This window comes from Cynocephalus volans, chromosome 17 (genome assembly GCF_027409185.1).
Source record: "Cynocephalus volans isolate mCynVol1 chromosome 17, mCynVol1.pri, whole genome shotgun sequence".
Taxonomy (NCBI): domain Eukaryota; kingdom Metazoa; phylum Chordata; class Mammalia; order Dermoptera; family Cynocephalidae; genus Cynocephalus; species Cynocephalus volans.
Window position 1 is genome coordinate 43,224,197 of NC_084476.1, and position 20,574 is coordinate 43,244,770.

At 41.2% G+C, this 20,574-nt stretch overlaps 1 protein-coding gene across 3 annotated transcripts in view; it reads right to left on the minus strand.

Annotated features, from left to right (window-relative positions):
- Positions 1-480: 480 nt before the first annotated feature.
- NFX1 (nuclear transcription factor, X-box binding 1) overlaps positions 481-20,574 on the minus strand; it is a 76,525-nt gene continuing 56,431 nt past the window's right edge. For all 3 annotated transcript variants that reach the window (XM_063082117.1, XM_063082116.1, XM_063082118.1), the window contains 10 exons: positions 19,403-19,482; positions 17,039-17,269; positions 15,534-15,607; positions 14,617-14,718; positions 13,924-13,965; positions 6,664-6,762; positions 5,709-5,775; positions 4,333-4,478; positions 3,457-3,561; positions 481-2,188 (listed from right to left, as the gene is read on the minus strand). In XM_063082117.1, the coding sequence (XP_062938187.1) occupies positions 2,116-2,188; positions 3,457-3,561; positions 4,333-4,478; positions 5,709-5,775; positions 6,664-6,762; positions 13,924-13,965; positions 14,617-14,718; positions 15,534-15,607; positions 17,039-17,269; positions 19,403-19,482 (1,019 nt within the window). In that variant the 3' untranslated portion in view covers positions 481-2,115. The remainder of the gene's footprint in view (positions 2,189-3,456; positions 3,562-4,332; positions 4,479-5,708; positions 5,776-6,663; positions 6,763-13,923; positions 13,966-14,616; positions 14,719-15,533; positions 15,608-17,038; positions 17,270-19,402; positions 19,483-20,574) is intronic.

Here is a 20,574-nt window from a genome sequence, read left to right on the forward strand (position 1 = left end):
CTCCACTTACGATTCTTCAGTGGCTCCCTGTGGCTCTCCATAAGTGGATCCCTGTCCACCTTCCCAGTCTCATCACCTGTCCTTCCAGTTGTCTAGACACTAACCCTTTCTCAAACACACCATAAACCATATCCCCAGTGCTTGTCTCATGCTGTTTACCTTCATTTGGCGTGTCTCTTTCCTTCCCCAAATGGCAGTCAACCATTTCAAGCCTCAGCTCAAACGCTTCTTCCCTTTTCCCTTCTCCAACCAAGAGAACTAACCCATTCCTACCACGGATTCACAAAATATTCCCCTTAGGCTCTTCAGCTTTTAATAACAGATTAATGACCTATTAGTGCCATACCAACCAATGAAAAACATTTGTTTAGGTATGTGTCCTCACTGGATTACTAAGAGAACAGGTCACATCTGCTTCCCTTAGCCCTTGCAAAAGGCTGGCACAAGGTAGGCTTGCAAACATTCACCAGAAGAGGCCTGTTTAGCACTCCATATCTTTTTCTTGGTTAGTTTAATTAAGAAAGGAGATCCTTACATATTTTCCAGGTATCAAGTATCATTTTTATGAACTTTGAGCACTTATGAGATTCAGGCACCTCCACATACGTTATTCATATAATCCTCACGATCCCTGGTGAGGTAAGTGAAACCTCCTTTCCATCAAGTGGCAAGTTATGTGGCAGAGCTAGAACCTGAAATCAGGTCTTCTAATTCTGAGATGCTCTCACATGTATAATTCACCCACTGAACCCACTGCTTGAAAGATGCAACCGATGCTCATAGGCTTCCTGTTGTGTGGGAGTCACTGACCCTGTACTAAATGGGCCCAGATAGAGGTGGTTTGTTGTTCTCCATCACTTCCCTCCAGTTGCCTGGTCCTGCTGCTATACCTGATGCCTTTCATAGTAGACTGGATGAGGACCAAAGGGCACCTCTGCTCTTCCTACAAAAATGAAGTGCCTGCTTTTGTGACTCCACTTCTCAAATCATCTGCTGCTCTGGGGCTTGTGGTGTGTTCTGGAGCAGAAGAAAGTTGCTAGAAGTCTGGCCTTCACGCTGCAGGGGTACATGCAAAGAGGGCCAAACTAATGTAAATGTCAACACACCTGCATTAAAAGAAACTGAAGAATGCCTCCAGTTGGCTGCTGAGCATAAGCCCTGGACTGTCCACATACTTCTTTGAATATTCAAATAGAAGTCCAGAGCTCAGAAACAGGGAAAGTCAATACAGCTGTTGAAGGCCTAGGAAAAAGCAACACAGGACAGTTGTCTACGTGAGACTCTTTCTCAACCAGAGAGGAATTAGGGCTACACCGGTCAGTTCACAGAGGCCACAGTGTGAAGCTGGCAGAAGGAAGAGCTTGCTCTATGTCCTCTACCCTCATGGGGGATAGCTAAACTGACTGTCACCAGAAGGCCCAGTCATGTGGGATGAGGCCCCAGGGACTTAAAAATGGAATTCTGTAAGGCAACCTGATCTCACTCCTAGGTCTAGAACTGACAGTATGGGGAACCACTAAAATAAGTTCAGCTAGATAGACCTATGGAGAGTTTTTGGCAAAAGTCTTAGAGAACATGGCTGGGTTTAAGACAACATGTGTGATTCCACATATGGTGTACCAATTCAATGTTCAGTATTTCAGACTGAGAAATTTCCTGTGTCTCTCCAAAGACTGTGATTGGTTTGGATAAAGAAAGTAAGGTCCATCTCATATTTCAGGCATTTTCAGGAGGATTTCTGGGACAACTGAGGCTATGACTAAGTGCCATAAAGCCAGTTTTAGGCTAAAATTCTGGTTTGCCCAAACAAAACCCAATATTCTCTCAACACTCATAGCAATCACAGTGATGGTGTGAGAAGTCTCTTCAAAAACATGACTGAATAGCTAGTGACCAAACAATCAGAGATCTGGCCATTCTCAAACACTTTATACAGACATGAATAGACAAGGGCATTTCTGACATACTCATGCTTTGGATGTATCGGTACAAGACAGTATGTGAGGCTATGATTGATTTTGCCAGCTGGGGGAATAAACATGATTTATCTGCTGGCAAAAGAGTCTCCTCTACACCTAATCATTCTTAGTTTAATCTAAGTACATCTTGATCTTCTCAGTCCTGGACATCAAAGTAGTCAATTATTGGCTCCTTGGCTATTTTCTGCAAATTACTGCTCCCAGGATTCCTGAAAAGCAAACAAAGAATGATCAATCTTTTCTCCTTTGGGGGAAACAGATACAGGTCTTCAGAAAGTCAATGATCAGCTGATTTACCATTTGTGAAGCTCTGATGAGACAGTGGGGCAAACATGAGCTGGTAATTGTTGAAATTTTGTGATAGGCATACAGGCCTAATATAATATTAATACTATCCTCTCTATTCTAAAACTTTTCCATAATAAAGTTTTATATAAAAATAAAGCAAGCAAAAGGGAAAAAAAAGAAAGCATGGCATGAACAGACCAGTGATTCCACATGGTCAGGTCTAAGTAGTACTAAACACAGCTGTGGCAGTGTCATGAAATATCCCTCACATTTCCAAAACACTGCCCATGTGGATATGAAGACTGTGCTGACCGGAATCCAGGCCACCTAGTTTCCAGGAGAGGAGAAAGGCTGGTCCTGGGGATCTCCACGGCCCCAGAACTTGGCTGAGTCTGTGCCCAATGGGTTACGCCTGGCTGTCCTGTCCAGTTCCATGGGAACAGCAATTTCTATGACCCTCATGGACGCTGTAAACTGCCCTAACCACCTTTCCAGAGGTTTTATGCAGGAAGCACAGAGGAAATCCTGCTAGGAATTCTGTGTGGAAGGCCAGAACAGGAATAAACACCCCTTTCCTCTGCCTTTCAGAGTAACTTAGATATGCTGCCTTGGTTCCAGTATGGCAGCTGGGCTCCCTTCCTGACAAGGGAGAGGAAAGGGGAGGAGGGAGTACTCCTTCCCTGCTTCTGTCTGAGAAAACATCTGGCAGACTAGCTGCTTGCCAACTTGTTTTTTTTTTTCTCTTTAAATACTATGTTTTTGTTGCAAAAATGATTCAAAGTACATAGAAGTAAAACATGAAAGTCCCCCGACCCCTTCACTGATAACTCTCACTCCCAATCCCACTTCCACCTTCGAGTAACAGTTGTTAACTACGAGACATTTCAGTCCTAATCATCTGGTGACAGACTGAACCCATTTCCCAGTGTCACCATCTTCGAAGTGCAAATTATGTCCAATGACTGCTCTGCCTGTAGCAGAATTCGGCATTACAAACATTGAACTTAGGACTCCTCTGCCATGAAGAAATGTGTCTGACACCCCAGTTGAATCTTACATATTGGAACACAGTACCCCAAGGACAGGTGCAAGGAAGCCACAAATGGCTGGTATGGCACAGGACAGTTCAGCCCCTGCTGACTTCTCTGAACAGACAGGTCCCTTTGGATAGCACCTGAAGAATTCTTACTTGTCTGTCTGATGTCTGTGATGAGGAATTGGTGGTGGAGGCCGTGTCTGCATTTCCCTTTCAAGCACAACTGTCAGTGTCGTAGGAGGACAAACAGACTTCCCTCTGATACAGACAAAACAAAGTAATGAAAAGTGAGAATCATTTGTGAAGATAGGCAGACAGCTAGAAACTTGGTCTGTTACTTTGGCACTATGATGTTGCTGAGCTCTTTCTGATATGACTTGTCTCCTCTCAGGCATGGTTACCTGCATTTAACCCCTTGTCTCTTCCACCCACTTCTGCTGGGCCTGTTGCCTGCTTCCTCTCACGTCACACCTGAGTTTTCTTTATTGAGAAGTTCTTCCTACTCCCTGAGGTTCTGACAGTGATTCTAGGTAACCCCTGTCCCCTCCTGGCTCATACTATGGCCTCAGTATCCTGTGATGGCAAAACACTATTCACAGGGGATGCCTTGAGTCAGAGTCTAGCATTCTTTCTGTTTCCATCATGCCGGGAAGATAGAGCCTGAAAGATGTCAGAGGGAGGAATAGGAGATAGAAAGGGCAAAGGGACAGATGTGAGGGTCGGGCACCCTGTTCAGGCTCCCAGGGTCTGTTCCCTCTGCCTGTGGACATGCTGCCTCTAGCGTGTGCCATGGATCTGTGCAGATGTGAGGCTTGTACACTTTGGATGTGTCTGCCCTATGGACTGAGGCACGGGCTTTGCACTCTGGCTCAGACCTTTAGATCATTTCGGAATGGCTGTCCCAGGGAAGCAGATTTTCCTTCTGTTCTTCTGAGAGAGAAAGGAAATAAAGAAAGCAAATACTGACAGACCTCTTGGGTCCAGTATGCCCTGCTGAGAGTTCCTCCTGTGACAGCAAGATCAACCCACCTGATGGCAGTGACCACAACGTTGCGCTTTGGTTCGCTATCATAGCTCACACTCTCTAGTCCGTAAACCTGGGCCAGGTCATGGATGATCCGGCGGTGGTCTCTGTTCATGGGAGGGAAGCAGTGGCTTTTCTTACTATTCTTTCCCTGTATTGAAGAAAAAGATGAGCGAATGATAATAACATCAGCCTGAAAACAGAAAATGCTTCCAACTGTCCTTACCACCACAAGGTCAGCCTGGGTCAGTAAAAGGTGACTAAATTTTAGAGGCCCAAAGTATACAAAATTTCACTAACTGCCAAGCAAGCCCAGAGGGGTTTGGGAGGATGGGAGCTGAGGTACTTCTTTCATCTACTCTGTGAGTCGTAACTTCTTTCTTCTACTCTGTGAGCAGCTGAACATGTTTAGGGACAAAGGATTAGAGAACTGAGACTTAGGTGGGCAGGGTAATGGTTTCTCCTGAAGGGTTCCATAATTTGGGAGTGAGTAATATTCCTAAGAAATAACTAAATAAATTGAAGACTTATAAAACAAGAAAATCTCACTTCCTATAAAAGTATGTTCTACACTCAAAGTCATGAGTGAGCAGATACAGACACAAGCAGAGAAATACATTTGCTCAGGTTTCCTAATCAGGAGAGGAACAATGCATTCCATTTTCTCCTTCATGTTAGTATTCTGCTGGGAAGTGGTAACAGTAGGGAGAAGGGAAGGGAATTCAAAGGAGGTAAGGAAGATAATGAAAAAGAAAACTATTGTCTTTAGATGTGGTGCTAAAGCAGCCACCTTGTCCTCACTCTCAGTTCCCACTGAATGAAGAGGAAGCCAATGCAGCTTTCATTTTGGACTAAATGAAAGACTTTTTCACTTAAAGCTACCTTCCTTGATGTCCCTGGTTGCTTCCGGGACAGTGGCCTCATTCTCTTGAAGGAGTCGATCTCACTCCTTTCAGCTCTAGTCAAACAACTTTATCTTTCCTGCCTTTGCAGTAATAACAAACCAGTAAGTGTTCTCTTTACCACACAACAGCCCTTGAGAGATGTGAGGGTCTCTCAGGTCTTCTTAACTATCCCACACAGTCATTCGCTATTACTACTGAGCTCCCCTTGTCCACAATTTCTTCATCCATTCTAAAGCTCTGAGCTAGGACTTTTATTTACATTTAATCTGATTGTAGATATCTTTTCTGCAATGACTAAATCAGGACAGGCTTCCATGGATGTTATAACGGCTAGGCTTTGGTGAAAGACAAAATCCTCGAGGAAGTTGTGACTTTTTCCTACAGCTACTCTAGGCTGTGTTTCTGGGACTTGATTTTTTTTTTTTTTTATCAAGCTGGCCTTAGAGAAATGTCCAGTTGGATGTTTTGATTTCAACCTTATTCACGGCCTCCACAAGGGTTTCCATTTCCTTCTCAATGTCACTGACAAACTTTAAGTCCTTCCTGAAATGAGAAATCACCACAATTAATTAGTTAATTTCATCTGTTCCTGACCTTCTGGGAACCCCTTTTACCTACCCTCTGCACATAAAGTGCAGACAATGAACAAAGTTAACATAAAAAATGCAGAGATCTGGAATTGTCAGATAATGGAAAGTCAACAGTGATGGAACAAAGGAAGGGCAAAAGAGAAAACAAATATGACATAAAAGAAGGAGAAATAGCCATCAGAGGGCCAGGAGACAGGAGAAAAGTAAGAGCTGTAACTGCTTTTCCAAGTGAGGATCCACACGACAGTGAGACCTAGGGGACAGACAGAGGTGGGATGAAGCCTGGAGATCCTCCAATTCAGTCTAGTCCAGCCCTCGGTACATCTAAACTCTTACCACAGAGCCACCCTCCTGACAAATTCAGTTCTTCAATTAGACGGTTTTTTTTTTAAAAAGAAGATGACCGGTAAGGGGATCTTAACCCTTGACTTGGTATTGTCAGCACCATGCTCTCCTGAGTGAGCTAATCGGCCATCCCTATATAGACATCTGAACCTGTGGCCTTGGTGTTATCAGCACCACACTCTCCCAGGTTAGCCACAGGCTGGCCCAAGAAGACAGTTTTGAGAAACCAAGAAAAGGATTTTTATTAACCATCACCTAATATCTTACAATAGATAAATGAACAAACTTTAACTGGCTTACTTATTAGTACATATTAGTTACTACATCTTAAAAGATTAAACATTCTCATAAGCCACAATTAAGAAAAAAGGATCTACCCTAAGTGAATTACTGTGCAGTATATGCATGTATTGAAACAACACACTGTATCCCACAAAAATAAATATCAAAAAAATTGAATTAAAAAGAAAAATAAAATAGGTAACAAATTACATACCTGGCATCTTCTCTCAAACTATCACTGAATTTTGACCCTGAAGAACGTATATTGAAAGGGTCAGAATCATCACTGATATGAAATGCCTCTGCCAACCTCCTGAAAGTGAGAGAGAAATACACAAATAAAAGGACAGGATTAGGAGGTAAACTATCTTATAGTAATATACAGTACCTAGCATATTGTAAGTTCTTTATACATTACCTCATTTCAGTAAACTAGATTATTAAGAAAAGAATAACAACAACTTAGGACAAGATGTGGTATTGTCTTCATAAAAGAAAATAAGCAAAACAGATCTATATGGGCTTGAGCAAGCCACAGGCTGAACACTGGGGACTTGGATTATATGGGGAAGAGAAGGCTGGGGTGTAACATCATTGGGAATGGTCAATGAGAGATGACTTTCTCTGAGGCTTAACTTAAACATAATGTAGATAAAATAGACATAAAGAGCTGTCTGTGCAGCCAGAAAACCTGGGATTACAGCAGTAAGGGGGCCACGGGTTGAGCAAATGCTCAACTATTAAAAATCAACGATAGCCAAGCTGGGGCTACTAGAGCTCAGGGGAAGAGGAGGAGAGACCTATGGAGTGCACGAAGGCAGGAAAAGCCACAATGAGAGAAAGAAAGGATGGCTCCCACCATTTCGAATCCCGGATGCTTCAAACCTGGAGCTGGTGACCACATGGAGCAACAGCTGGCAAAAGCCACAGCTGTGTCCTTCCTATGAAGTAGCTTGGAGGCAGAAGGGGAGAAGAGGATCTTGGTGGCCGCCAGGCCAGCAAGACCACTAACAGGGTTCCCGTGGGCCCACAACAACTGAAAAAAGGAGCCGCTCAGAGGCTGGGAAGTCATCACAAGGGACCAGCACATGGCCCGTCCCATGGGAAATGTTTGGAGTGTGGGCAGTGGGGGAGTTGGGTCACCTGGGGAACACTGGGGCACAGGATGGACAGCTGATCTGCCCCCCAATCAACAAAGGCCCACTCTGTGTAGACTGGTTAGGAATACAGAACTGCAGGGGGAACAGTTTGCTGAAAAGACTTAGGTCCACACCAGAGTTTCCACACAACCCGGGTGTACTGGATCTCACAAGACCTGGAAGCACCTACAAAGTCAACCATTAAAACTTGAACTGCACAAAAAGCCTTCCCCAGGAAATCAATAGCAAAGCAGCAATTTAGGTCAACTCCAGGGCTCAAGTGCTGGTCCCCACAGAAAGTTCCCCCATTTTAGAAGTAAGCAAAGGACAATAAATTAGTTCCAGTGCAGGGTTAAGTAATGGAAACAGCAAATAATCCAACACAGAACTAAAAGAAAAAACAAAATACCTACAGACCAGAGACAAAGTTTGATATTAACTAGTAAAGGTCTCACTTCACCAAAGAACACCTATAAAACCTAGAAGGACTGCAAGCACCCTGGGCCCACAAGCCAGGGAGTGGGGAAGGCTAGGGGATTCACCTATGCCCCCCCGACACCCACAACTAGCCCAGTGATGACCACCAACCTGCTGCAGGAAGTGCCCTGAGCCCCTGAACTGGGACAGTGGGGAGCCAAGGGCTTTGGCCACACCCCCCTGACATCAGCATTCAGTCCAGCAATGACCAAGCCACCACTGGAAGCCCCCTGGTCTCCCCTTCAGGAATGAGAGGGGTGCCACAGGTCTCAACCACACCCCCCCCCTCACCCTATTTCCTTCCCCTTCACCTCTCCCCCTCCCACCCAACTGCTTCACAACAACATCTTAGAACATAAAAACAGATGGAGCTGGGGACCAACCCCTCCTCCTGTAATCAGGCAAGGAGCATGCCAAAACACCACTTCCATGTGGGTGGCCCATCACAGCCACCACACTAGCCACAGCTGCAGCAAAAGCAGCTAGATGCCACAACCACCATGTAGATGGCCCACCAGCCACTTGAGTGTAATAACACAAGAAGAGTCACCAGCGGAGACCAAAGAAGAGGATGTCTCTCTCCACAAAGCCCATTCCAGAGGGACAGAAGAAGCATCTATGCTATGATAATAGTGGGGGACCTGAATACACCTCTCTCAGCACTGGACAGATCATCTAGGCAAAAAATCAACAGAGTAACTGTTACTCTTTCAGAAGGAGAGAAGAAATCTAGGGTTATCAGAGGTGGTTGGGGGGAGGGAGAGGGGGATGGGAAGAGATTGGATAAGAGGCATAAAGAATAAGTATGATTTGTAATAATATATATGCTAATAATATTGATTTGATCAACATACATCAATGTTGAACCCCAAAAATATGTATAAGCAATTATGACTCATTAAAAAAATGCAAAAATCCCCCAAAACAAAATTTTAAAAAATAGACATAATATTAAAATTAATATCACATTACAGAAGATCTGGAAAATAAAGGAAAAATTCCATTAATAAATAAGCAATGCATTTAAAAAAAATTAATTAATTAATTAAATTTAATTTTTTTTAAAAGATGACCAGTAAGGGGATCTTAACCCTTGACTTGGTGTTGTCAGCACCACGCTCTCCAAGTGAGCTAATGGGCCATCCCCATATACGGATCTGAACCTGTGGCCTTGGTGTTACCAGCACCATACTCTCCCAAGTGAGCCACAGGCCGGCCCTATTTTTAAATTTTTTTTTAAAGATGACCAGTAAGGGGATCTTAACCCTTGACTTGGCATTGTCAGCACCATGCTCTCCCAAGTGAGCTAACTGGCCATCCCTATATAGGGATCCGAACCCATGGCTTTGGTGTTATCATCACCACACTCTCCCAAGTGAGCCATGGGCCGGCCCAGCAATGCATTTTAGCACATTTATTTTGAGACATTTTTCCCTATAATTTTAAGTAGTTGCAATTACTGTACATAAAACTTTATCTCACTGCAAAAAATGCTAAGAATGTCAGGTAATGCACATGTTAATTAGCTTGATTTAGCCACTCTACAATGCATACCTAATTCAAAACATCATAAATATTAGTACCACACGCTAACCATCTGAGCTAACCGGCCAGCCCTACTGTAAACATATATACTTTTTATTTGTCAATTAAAAAAAAAAAAGTTAAATTAAATTTTTAAAATGCAACTTTGAATTTTTTTCTCCTTTATAATATGATTAGCATTTCTCATACTATTATTTTGTTTTCACACTTACTGTTTTAATAGCTTATAATCTAATTATGTATATTCTATAATTTACTTAACATTCCCTATTTCGTTTCCTTAACAGTTCCCCAATTTCTCAGTATTATTAGTGAAACAATTAATATCTCTGCACAAAAAACTTTTAAAATTATTTCCCTGGAATATGTTTCCGGTTGTTGGGTTAAATGGTATGGACATAAGACTCTTGATCAATGTGGCCTCAGTGGTTTCCAAAACTGTCAGTTTGTGACATAACCGGCAGTTATGATTTTGTTTAAAAACATAGACAGAATTCAACTTAGCACTTATTACAATTTTCATTTACACTATGACAGTGGGCCCTGGCAAGCTTAATGCCCATAAGAATCTGGTTCACTACTGCTAGATTTTCCAATTTTTCAAGAGATTCCCTAGGGCAAGACCTTTTGATGTTCTTCTTGGCCACCAATTCAAATTTAATACCAATAAAACCTGTCTGTGGGATTTGGCCTGCTAGTTTTTGATTTCTACAATGGACATATATATATGTTTACATATATAACACTTTATAATGTGTATGTGTATACATACTTTAGACGAAGTTTTCTTTTTTAAATTTGCATTCTCCTACCCTTAGGTCTGTGTGTGTGTGTGTGTGTGTGTGTGTGTGTGTGTGTGTGTGTTTATTTAAGAAAGAATCTTTATACAGTCGTGATCATTATGTCATCACTCTAAGATTGAGGAGAAATTCAAAAGGCTTTCAAAAATAGAAAGTCAGTTCTAATCAATAACTAATATTTACTGAGTAACTACTACGTACCAGGTTTGTGCCAGGAACTTTATGTGTCATCCTTAGTTTTAATATATTAAGCTTCCTAATAACTCTAGGAGGTAGATACTATTACTGTCACCATTTCCAGATTTTTTTAAAAACTAAAGCTTAGAGAGAGTATGTGACTTGTCCAAAGTCACATAGTTAAGTGATTTGTGAAGCTAGGAGTCAAATCCAGGCAATCTGACTCTAGAGCTCCGTCTCTAACTACTATACAATACTGTCTCTCAACTATACAAAGGTACATTTCCACATTTTAAAGGTCTTCTGTGTATTTCTGAATACCCAGGACTCCTAGTTAACATTTTGCAGCTGAGAGTCACTGATGGTTCTTAAAGGGTAGGGCTTTTGAACAGTGCTCACTAGAAAGATATCATAGGGTCAAACCAAGAGAAATTTGGGCAGCACTACTGGTCATCATATTACCTTCTACACATTTAGATACTTATAGAGGTAACTGTTATAATGGTTCAAAGTCAAAATTCAAGGTAAAATGGGGCCATACTTTGTCTGCATTTGTCTGTTTGTTTAACTTTTCATCTTGAAAATTTTTCAAAGGCAAGTTACAAGATTATTACAATGAATTCCTATATTTCCTTCGCCTAAATTCTCCAATTATTAATATTTTGTAGGGCTATTCCTTTTAATCAATCTTTGAATTGGAAAGTTTGCCAGTCACTGAATAAATGCCCCTTAATCTGATAAAGAGTAATTTCAAAAAACTTACAGCAAGGCTGGCCAGTTGGCTCAGTTGGTTAGAGCACAGACTTATAACACCAAGGTCATGGGTTCAGATCCCCATATTGGCCAGCCACAAAAAAACCCAAAACAAAACAAAAAACTTACGGCAAACATCATATTTAATGTTGAAATATTTAGAGCTTTCCCTGTGAGATCAGGGATTGGTCATGAATATCTATTATTACCACCTTCCATTCAACAGTGTTCTGAAGGTCCTAACCAGTGCAATAAGGTAAGAAAAAGAAATAAAAATTAAGAATTAGAAAGAAATAAAACTACTATTATTAGAAGAGGATATGATTGGATACATTCAAAATCCAAACAAATCTATAAACTACTAGAAATAAGTAAATTTAGCAAGGTTGCTAAACTGGTCAACAAACATCAATTTTATTCCTAAATACTAGCGACAAGCAAATAGAAAACAAAAATAAAAATTTTAAAGTAATATAAGAAAAACATACCATTTATAACAGCACCAAAAAACATCAAATAGCAAGAACAAATATACTGAAAGATGCACAAAATCTATAAACAGAAAACTATAATCACTGAGAGAAATCAAAGAATATACAAAATGGAAGGATACATCTTGCTCATGGATTAGAAGACTAAATATTATAAAGATGCCAATCTCCTCAAATTGATCTATAAGTTAAATGCCAACTCAATCAAAATCCCAGCAGGTTTTCTGGTTAGATATTAACAAGTTAATTCCAAAATTTAAATGGAAATGCAAAGGATCAAGAATAGTCAAGACAATCTTGAAGAACCATGTTTGAAGAGATATATTACCAGATATTAAGACTTGTTATAAAGGTACAATAATTAAGACAGCATAATACTATTGTAATGAAACAGAATAAACTCAGAAATAGAACCACTTATGTATGAATACTTGATTTAGGACAAAGGGGGCACTGCAGAGCCCTAGGAAAAGGACAATCTTGGTACCGGCCAAGTGGATGTTCATATGGGAAAAACATGGAATCATGAGCCCTCCTTATACCATACTCAAAAAAATCAGTCTAGGTCCATTGTAGATCTAAAGTTGAAAGGTAAAATAATACAGCTTCTAGAGAGTAACAGTAGAATATCATTACGACCTCAGGATTGATTTTTCTGAAAAAGGACATAAAAAGCAGTACTCATTACATTAAGGAAAGACAGATAAACTAGATAATATTAATATCAGAAACTCCCGTGTATCAAAAATACACCATTAAGAGAGTGAAAAATGAAGGTGCAGAGTGTGAGAAAATACAATATATACAACCAACAAAAAACTCATATTCAGAATACATAAAGAGGGCTGGCTGGTTAGCTCACTTAGGAGAGCATGGTGCAAGGGTTTGGATCCTCTTACTGGCCAGCTGCCAAAAACCAGAATATATAAAGAACTCCTACTAATCAATATAAAAAAATAGACAACACAATTAAAATATAAGCAAAAGATTTGAACAGGCACTTCACGAAAGAGATATCCAACGGTCAATAAACATATGAAAGGTGCTCAACTTCATCAGTCATCAGGAAAATATAAATTAAAAGCTCAGTGACATCCTGCTATAAATCCAAAAGAATAGCTAAAATTAAAAAGACTGACAATTCCAAGTGCTGATGAAAATGTGTAGCAGCAGAAATTACCACCTTGCTGGTGACAGTGTAATTCTGTACAACCACTTTGGACACATTGGCAGAATCTACTGAAGATGAACATAACACAAACCCTATTAATCAGCAATTCTATTCCTAAGTTTATATTCAACAGATATGTATAGAAATAAACAGCAAAAAAAGTATAAGAATGTTCTTAACAGCATTATTTACTTTTTTTTTTTAATAGCCCAATACTTATAACAACACAAGTATACATTCATAGTAGAATGGATAAATGAATTATAACATATCAATACAATAAAATATCATGCAGAAATGAAAATGAATAAAGTAATGTTACCTGCAACAATAGGAATGAATGTCACAAATGTAATGAAAGAAGTCAGACAAAAATGATACAAACTATATGATTTCATCACTTACATAAAGTTCAAAAACAGACAAAACTAATCTAAAGTGTCATAAGTCAGGATAGTGGTTATATCTTTGTGGAGTACAAGAGAGGATTCTGGTAATTTTCTATTTCTTGACCTGAGTGCTTGGTTATACCATTGTATTCACTTTGTGATAATTCACTGATGTGTACACTTCTAATCTTCTATATGTATGCTATACTTCAATACGAAAGTTCAATAAACCTTGTTTTAAGCCCCTTATCTCTGTTGGAGTGAGGAATTAGGCCAGTCACTGAATAGGTATGCTGTGGCATGTGATGTCCCATTATGTTCCAAATCACACAGCTCATGTTTCTGAAATATGCTGAAATCACCTAAGTAGTTTACCCTTAAACAATTCAATTTTTGATGATCAAATTTTTCTTCCTCTTTGATAGCAGTAAAAGACTTAGAGCAGGTACTGACTGAATGCTTGAAGGAAGGACTGCTCCGGCCCATCAATTTCACAAGGGCAAGGAGAAAAAAAGCAGTTGCAACTACTTACTTTTTCCTTTCCAAGGCTGAACACTCCTCATCACACTCTAGCCTTGATAAGCAAACAAAAAAAATAAAGTCAGGGTATAGGTTTTACAGCTCTTATCCAGCAAGAAAGTCAAGCTGGAAATATAGCAGACTCTTGCCAAAAGACATCCCCTCAGGCCAGGAAGCAACCTGTGAGGTCACCCACTCTTCAGGTTCCACTAGTACTCCCTGCCCTGGGAATCTCATATTCCCTGAACCCCAATCCAGAAATGCTGTGTGAAGTCCCTCCCAAGGACAGGTAGGCAGGCTTCTGGGTTATGGGAGTCTAGGAGTTCTTAGGCAAGCTTCAGAGTGCTCTGCCAGCTTAGCCCCCCAAATGCTTCCCAAGTGCCTCTCTGACAGCCCTACCTCCCTCTCTAGATGCAGCCACCACTTGGCTCTCTATTTTCCTGTGCATTAGACTAGACACCTCTAGTCTCGCTTTCTCTGGCTGATGTCTGGGGTGAAGCCTGGAAAAGTTTTCTCTGGTCTTAGCTATATCCTGATTAGGACACATTGGGGTTGTAGTGGGTGTTGTCCTTAACATCAAATGTCTATTGAACACCTACTGCGTGTTTAAGCTCTGCTGTGGGGGAGTGAGATAAATAAATAACCCATGCCCTCTAGAAATTGTTTAATTGGATAAAGAAGTATATACACACATTTTAAAAATTACCTGGCTTGGTGAACTTCTTTCTTGGTAATTAACTTGCTGATCTCCACTGAATCTCCAAGCTGCATGTCTGTTATTTTAGAGGCTATGGAAATAGCAGCTATTCTGAAATATAAAAAAGAAAGGGAAGAAGAGGTACAGAGTTTTGCAAGAACCTCCCCACGCTAGGGATACAGAAGACCGCTTTCAAGGCAAATCCACCATACAACAGCTTGTATGGCCTTGGAAACCCATCTATTATGAACTACCTACATGTTTACATCATATGTTCTCAATTGGATTCTAAGAAGCTACACAGGAAGCAATGAAATAGATCCTCAGTACTTCCTTGAGCATGCAGGCCTGGCACTTGGTAGGTTTTCAAACACAGCCAATCTGATGACTGCATACTCCTGAAGTCCCACATTCATGGCACATCTCCACATCTAAACGTAGGTACATACTACTATTCATTCCCTTACACCTCCACCTCTGTACTCAGATCCCTGTATGACCACACAGGCCTCAAGACTTCAGGAGGCTGCAAAGATACCTCTCAGAACAATTAGAAACCCCCACACCAGGGAAGGAGCATGGGACTTAGCTGTGGCTGTGCCACTGACAAGTGGTGGGATGTTAAAGCAATTCATCTAACTTCAGGACATCTTCTCTTCTTATCTCATAATGTCATAGACCAAAAGGGGGGAAAAACGAGAAAGAGGAAGAAGGAGGAGGAAAAACAAAAAAGTTATTTTAAAAATTAAAGTTAGGGAAAGAAGGGACAGAAAGCAGCACTTTTTCTTTGAATTGGAGAAACTACATTTAAAAAAATTTATTTAAAAAACTTTCCAACCTCTAGAAAAGTTGCAAGGATCCTACAATAAACACATGTGTCCCCCTCACCTAGATCCACCAATTGTTAACATTTAAGTAGAACTAACCTTTGATAAGTACTGGAGGCTTCAGAGCAAATCACCATCTCTTTTCTTCGTCCACATTCACACTGTAGCTCTACCTGAAATTAATGTAATTAATATGCAGTGATTTTTAGAACATGGGAACCATGTGAATAAGTAGGTTTCACTTTTAAAGGCTCTCAAATTGGGCCGGCCCGTGGCTCACTCGGGAGAGTACGGTGCTGATAACACCAAGGCCCCGGGTTCGGATCCCATATACGGATGGCCGGTTTGCTCACTGGCTGAGCGTGGTGCTCACAACACCAAGTCAAGGGTTAAGATCCCCTTACCGGTCATCTTTTAAAAAAAAAAAAAAAAAAAAAAAAAGGCTCTCAAATAAAAGTGGCAGAGAATACAGAGACAGTGAGTGGCCACCTTCCAAGATGGAAGCAGCTTAACCACATACGTGAATTGATAAGGTGGTAGCTAACATCCTACGAGGAAAATGCCTAGTCCATAGTGCCCCTTTCTGGAAACTACCTTTGTTCTTAATCCTGGCTGAAGGAACCAGTCTAGAATGGACATTTTACCAGTGAACTAGAGGTGGATACCTCACCGAGGCCAACTCCACCTCATCCCTCTGCTGTCACCTCCTCAGGGGGATCTTGCTTGATCCCTCAGACTGGGCTAAGTCACCCATTTACATGTTCTCATAGCACCCTCTACAAGGGTGTAACCACTCCTCTAGACATCACAGTTGAAATTAGTTATTTGAGTAATTATTCAGTGAGTATCTGTCCCATCAAATTGTAAGGGGCCGTGTGTCTCTTGTTCACTAGCTTAGCCCCAGCACCTTGCACAATGGTTTGCACAATACAGACATTCAAAAATTTCATGACTAAATGGAGTGGGCAATTAGCCTGTACTGAGAATTTGATCTAATGGAGACACAGTCTGTGGTCAGGAGGCAGTGGCTACTTGCTGAACTAAAAGGCCATGCCACACTGGAATTTGTATGATTTATGCCACCTTTCTCTTGCTAACTTAATTTGCAGTTCCTTGCAACCAATGATCCCTGATTTATTTATTTTTTATTTTTTTTAAAAGATGACCGGTAAGGGGATCTCAACCCTTGGCTTGGTGTTGTCAGCACCACGCTCAACCAGTGAGCAAACCGGCCATCCCTATATAAGATCCGAACCCGTGGCCTTGGTGTTATCAGCACCGCACTCTACCGAGTGAGCCATGGGCCGGCCTTAAATTAGTTTTTTTTTCCTCTTTTTGTGACCAGTAAGGAGATCGCAACCCTTGGCTTGGTGTCATCCGCACCACGCTCAGCCAGTGAGTGCACCGGCCATTCCTATACAGGATCCGAACCCGCAGTGGGACCGCCGCTGCGCGCCCAAGCGCCGTGCTCTCCCGAGTGCGCCACGGGGCTGGCCAATGATCCCTGATTTAGATGCATGCCAGGGGCTGCTGCAGACAGCTCTGGACTCACTGGCAGCCCCAGAAGCACAGTCGATGACCCATCTGAAGTCAGGATTACGTACCTTGGCTTTACATGCAGTCACAGGGCAGGGTGAGCTGGGGTGGCAGGGTGCCATACATGGGTGGCCACAGTCAGCTCTGGGGCAGGTGCAGGGCTGCTTGCAGGCCTCATCCACAAGACACTCTCCTTTGTGACAGAGTCTCTGACATTTGTGCATCCCACATGGTAGCGCTGCACCACAGGGTAATCCACAAGAGATATCAACAAGGTGACAGGGGATGTTGCTTCGTAACTAGGAGAGACAGAAGTAGCCAGAGTCTCATCTCCATGTGGGATTTGGGATAAGTTTTAACTTCCTTTTAAAGCATTTCTGAACCGACAAAAAATCTTTTAAGTAAGTATTTTTTAAAAGCTCTTTTTGAAAAAAATTTGTTTGATTTTCAAAGTCTGAAAGGTTAGTTTGAAAGAAAAATAAATCTGAACTTTAATAATATGCTTGTTATGATCCAAAAGGATTTGTGGTAGCAGCCTAGTGTGATCTGAGACATAAACTTTCCAAGGTGGGCAACCAGATAACTAGGGAATACCTGAAAAATGCTATGACCAATTGGGAGGATCAGATAATCTTTGTCCTCATTTCCAAACTGCTACAGTGCTGAATTAACAGATTAACCTTTACATATGCTCGGGGTTGGGAGGAACCCTTGGGTCCAGGGTTCTGAGACTGCTAGCAGGGCTGTATGATGCAATTAAATATTCAACTCTCTTCACATCTCCCAACTCATGGTCTCTATAGCTTCAGGCAGCCCTGTCATTTAAAAAATTAAGAGGCAGCAGGCCATGGAACCCTTAACTCATTTTTTCTTGAGAAACTGCCTACTTCCAGGCTTCCCCACTGCAGGAAAAAGATGCTGAAAATTTATTCCTGTGGGGCTAACAGTTACTCATGTAAATTAACTCAAATTCTTTCAAGAATCCTCAAAATGAGGAATACACTTCTTCTCCAGTGACACATAACATCTACCCTTGAAGAGGCCTCTAATGTCTAGGACATACATGCTTCCAATTATTTTGGAATCAGTATTTTGGTAGAATGTAGTTCCCAATCATTAAACACTTACTTATTCTACTACTAGGGTGCTTGGGATCACTTTTGCACATGCTGTGACCTCTGTCATCTCCTCCCAATATTACTTGCCTATCTTCTCACTATGCTTTAGGATGTCACTTCCTCCAGAATGCCTTCCCTGGGTAGAGACCCTTTCTATCTCTTTCAGTACTCTGTATTTCCCATGCTACTGCACTTATAACTGCCTGTTTACATGTCTGCCTTCCACCCCAGAGTGAAGGCTCCACAAACGGCAGGGATCACATCAGTCCTGTTCACTTTTGAATCACCCAAACCTAGCCTGTTACCTAGAACATAGTAGGTATTCAATTAATATCTATTGAGTGAAGTTTGAATAAGTCATCAACACAAAGATGATACATGGATAAACTTGCAGAGGAAGTGAGATTTATAGAGAAAGAATAAATAACAAGGACTTGAGAACCAGCCATAGGAAATAAGTGGAGAAAATTATGCCCATCAAGATAAGAAAAGAATACAAAAGCATGTTGTTACAGATATCAAGACAGTTTCAAAAAATGTTGGCCAACATTTAAAATTTTGAGTGTTTTAAAGAGTCTATGGTTGACAATGCCAAAAACGGCTTAGAGGTTAAGAATCAGGGCGAAAGTCCTTCAGGATACTGGCAATATGGTGAGACTGGAGGAGGGAACTTTGGCCAGGTTGTCAGGATAGGAAGCTGCATAGAGCCTAGAGAGAAGAAACAGTGGCAGCTGGTGGAGAGCCCACTTCTACTCTTGGGATGCTTTCACTAAAACACCTTTTCCTAGGCCAGCAATCTCTTCCCACACTGGTTAACCTAGAACTTGTCTATGAACACAGTACGTGCTCTAAAGGACAACTGGCTGCATTTCATTTGGTTGTAACCAGGATCTTTAAAAAAATAACAGCAGAACACATTCAAAATGCTATCTACTGTAGGATTCCATTTATGTGACATTGTGGAAAAAATTACTGGGACACAGAACAAACAGGTCATTGGTTGCCAGGTCCTGGAGGTGGGGGGAGAGTGACTATAGAAAGGTAGGAAGAAATGTTTGGGGGCAAATGAACTATTTTACACCATAATTGTGATGGTCGTTACATGCCTGTATGTATGCTTTTGTTAAATTTCACAGATCTGCACACTAAAAGGGGTAAATTTTACAGTATGCAAATTATACTTTGAAAAAAAATTTTTTAAAGTGTCAACAGAAAAGCTTCTGCTTCTTGGACTATATTTACTTTGAGAAATGATGAACTAGCAATTTTTAAGTAATTAAATCATAAATCTCTGGCTTGACAGAGAAAACTTACCTCATGTTTGCCCATGCACCACTTCTGAGTTAGAAAGGTACAAGGGGGACACTTCTCCTCACTATGACAAGAATGATACACTGCAGAAAGAGAAAACTAACATCAGGAATACTTTCTAAATAAAGCCACATAAACTATTATACATATTATAAATGTCATATAACATGGAATTTTTAAATTCAGGAGCTGGGAGTACTTTTTAAAAATGGTCACAGGAAACTAAAAAGTAAAGTGCTGAAGGATGAGCATGAGTGAGAAAAGGAATCCCAGCTGAGGGGGGAAGAGACATGCCAAAACACGAAGCAGAGAGGGAGGCTTTCCCACCTCATCTCTTGCAGCACAGCCTCATGGTGTGTCCGTTGTACTTGTCATTCTTTGGCACCATCTTACACAGCAACTGTTCATCTTTGCTCAGAAATCTTTGCTATTTATTCCATCTAAAATGCTTCTACTGACTCCTTTCAATTTTATTATGGCCAGTAAGGGGAAGTTCACCAAAACTTGTCTCCTACAACAAAGCCTTCCTTGGTGGACCACACTCTGCCCTGCTGTCCTTCACACTCCCTGATGTCTTAGTTCTTACACAGATGGCTTGCTCCATGTTATCTGGCCCATCTGCATGTAAAGGTTGGTTGTGTCATGTGTTTGTAATTACCATCTTCTTTCTCTCGGGAGAACATAAGACCCTCAAGGTTATGGGCTATTTTTTTCTTCCTATGAAGCTCCCCTCTGTCTGACACCATACTGGATATACAACACAAACTCAAGAAAACTGAAATGAATGCTGAACGAAAGCAGGCTAAAACAGCACAATTCACAAATGCTGAAGTACTTACTACAGACATTGCCCAGCAGGATTTGGACTTTTTCTGTAACATTTGCAAGTAAATGTAAAAAGAAGGAATGGGTGGGTGTTGGCCTGGACATTTACTTTGTGCTGGTATGAACGCCATAGCACAGATTTACAAACTATGCTAGGAGTGCCATCCTAAGGTCCCCAGAGAAGAAAGAGACTTTTCATTTTATGAACAATTTGCTTAATTCTGTTTTATTCTATTAACTTAAAAAACCGAGAGCTGATCATCTACTTGTAAGCCTGAATCATATAGCCAGACTTACTCTAGGTATGAAATCTGGTGCCGTGAGTTATTTCAGGGTTGCCTCTGGGACTT